The sequence below is a fragment of the Suricata suricatta genome, chromosome 3 (genome assembly GCF_006229205.1).
Source record: "Suricata suricatta isolate VVHF042 chromosome 3, meerkat_22Aug2017_6uvM2_HiC, whole genome shotgun sequence".
In the NCBI taxonomy this organism is placed as follows: domain Eukaryota; kingdom Metazoa; phylum Chordata; class Mammalia; order Carnivora; family Herpestidae; genus Suricata; species Suricata suricatta.
In genome coordinates, this window is record NC_043702.1 from 118,602,509 (window position 1) to 118,604,700 (window position 2,192).

Below are 2,192 nucleotides of genomic sequence, written 5' to 3' on the forward strand. Positions count from 1 at the left end.
TCAAGACCTACACCATCAGGGAGGGCTCCATGAGAGCAGTAATGTGAGTTTGTTTCCCCCTACTCTGGGCTTGATGGGACACAGTATATAGAAATGCTGCCCTTCTCAGGAAGTTGGCACAGAGGAAGACTTCACGTGAACAAACAGCCCCTTTGTTTTTCCATATTAGCCATGTCTCTATGGAGCACCAAGTAACAACGATTGGAAAAAGTTGACCATCAAAATATTAACCATGTCTTTATGGAGGACCAAATAACAATTATTGACAGAAAGTCTGGCAATCAAATAAAGAATATCATCCCCCTATTTGATTTAGCTTATCAGAAGATCCTGACTGGGAATCAGATGAATATTGTGCTTAGTTCTGAGGGTTAGGTTTAGAGATGGCTGGTTTGGGTCAGGATTTGAACATATGGCCACACTGGTGTGAGATGCTTCCATTCCCCTCCATTCCCCCACCCCTCCCTTTCCTTCCCTTCCTTTCTCCTTTCTTTCCTTTCCTTATGGTGTGCTAAAGTAGAGCACCATGTTTTAGCAGTTGCTTTATCTTCAGAAAAGATGTGACAAATTAGCCCTCTGGGTACCATTCTCTATCCAGGTTCACATTTTCAGAATAGCAGCTGTTCCCAACACATAACTGCAATTTTCCCCAAAGAAATTAAATAAAGAAATCACCTTTGTCCCCAAAGCAAGATGGGTGTGTTTAGCTTTGAATACGAAGATAGAGGTAATTATTGAACAAGATGACCTTAAATGTCCAGATTAGTTTCTACATTTGGTAGCGTGGATGGAAAAAGAAGTCTGAGAATTAGGATGAACATGTATTTCTCTTTGTGTTAACACAGATTACAGAATAAAGGTTTTCATCTAAGGTCTCACAGTTTTGAGAATAATTTCCGCACAAAATCTCTCATATCTGGTCTGATCTTAACTCCTGGTCCCAAGGCTGTGAGGATTTGAGTGAATCTTTTCCTTGTATTACAGATTTATTACCAGACGTGGCCTTAAAGTCTGTGTGGATCCCCAAGCCGAGTGGGTGAAAAAAGCGGTAGAAAGCGTGGACAAATCGACCAGAAAAAACATGAAACAGACCACGCCAACAGGAGCTCAACATTTCACCAATTCAGCTGTGACCCTGACCACATAGTGGCCTTCTGGCACTTACCTCACTAACCAGCCAGCTCATGTCTCTTTATAAACTCATGGACTAATTGGATTATTTCACTTTTTATAAAAGTGCCGCACGAGCCAACTTACTTTTTTTTTATAATTTTATTTTTCATGTCTTTCATATTTATTTAGATGTTTTAAATAAATATTTGTTATTCTGAAGAGTCTCAAAGCCTATTCATTACATGTTGGGGAAGGTAACATGTCATGTATGTTTTATCTCTGTCTTAACTGTACCTCCCTTTGATGGTATTCATCATGGGAGAGATTTTGGCCAGCGTTTATCAGAGATGAAAGCTATATTCTTTGTTATTAGTTTCCAGCTTGCAGTGGTTCTCCACACATGAGTCACAAGTGGCAATGGTGACAATAGAAACAATTTAAGATCTACCTCAACCTGCTTTCCTAATAGAATTTTGTATGGAATGAGAGAGAAAAGAAGCCCACTGCCATTGCATTTCCATCCCGAGTGTCCACTACTTAAAAATTGGCTCCACTCATGTTTATCTCTAGTAAATTGTCTTCTCTTTCTGTGTTTCTTTTGGTCTCTCATGAAGAAACACAGGCACTGGACTTGTCAGCTCTTTGTCAAGGTATCAACAGTTAGACATTTGTGAAAAGCTGCTTTATTCAAATAACAGTCAATGCTCTTTGAAATGGGCAGTGATGCCTCTCTGTGACATCTGTCACTACTTCAGGTATTTGTCTAGGCATGCATGTCCACAGTAAGCTTTCACACACCTCACACACTGTCAACCTGGAACATTTCTTGAATGTGAACCCAACTTGTAGTAAAGCTTTAATTACATGTTCATCTAGTCACTCAATATCCCAGACTCATGCTCTCTTATGTTTTCATTAAATTACCAATTTCATTCATGTTTATGACTATACCATCCCAGTAGCTGATGATGCAGACATCTAGTTCTGACTCTAAAGAGTAAGAACTTACTGTGCCTTGATTGTCTGAAGGGAAAAGAGAGTACTTACTACTGTCTAGTCCTCAGGGGGCACTCAGTGGT

The 2,192-nt window shown here is 39.7% G+C and overlaps 1 protein-coding gene across 1 annotated transcript in view; it reads left to right on the top strand.

Moving 5' to 3' along the window:
* The window catches only part of LOC115286621 (lymphotactin-like), a 4,268-nt gene extending 3,024 nt beyond the window's left edge, over positions 1-1,244 (top strand). The window contains exon 3 of the mRNA XM_029933054.1: positions 985-1,244. Within this exon, the coding sequence (XP_029788914.1) occupies positions 985-1,147 (163 nt within the window). The 3' untranslated portion in view covers positions 1,148-1,244. The remainder of the gene's footprint in view (positions 1-984) is intronic.
* Positions 1,245-2,192: the final 948 nt, after the last annotated feature.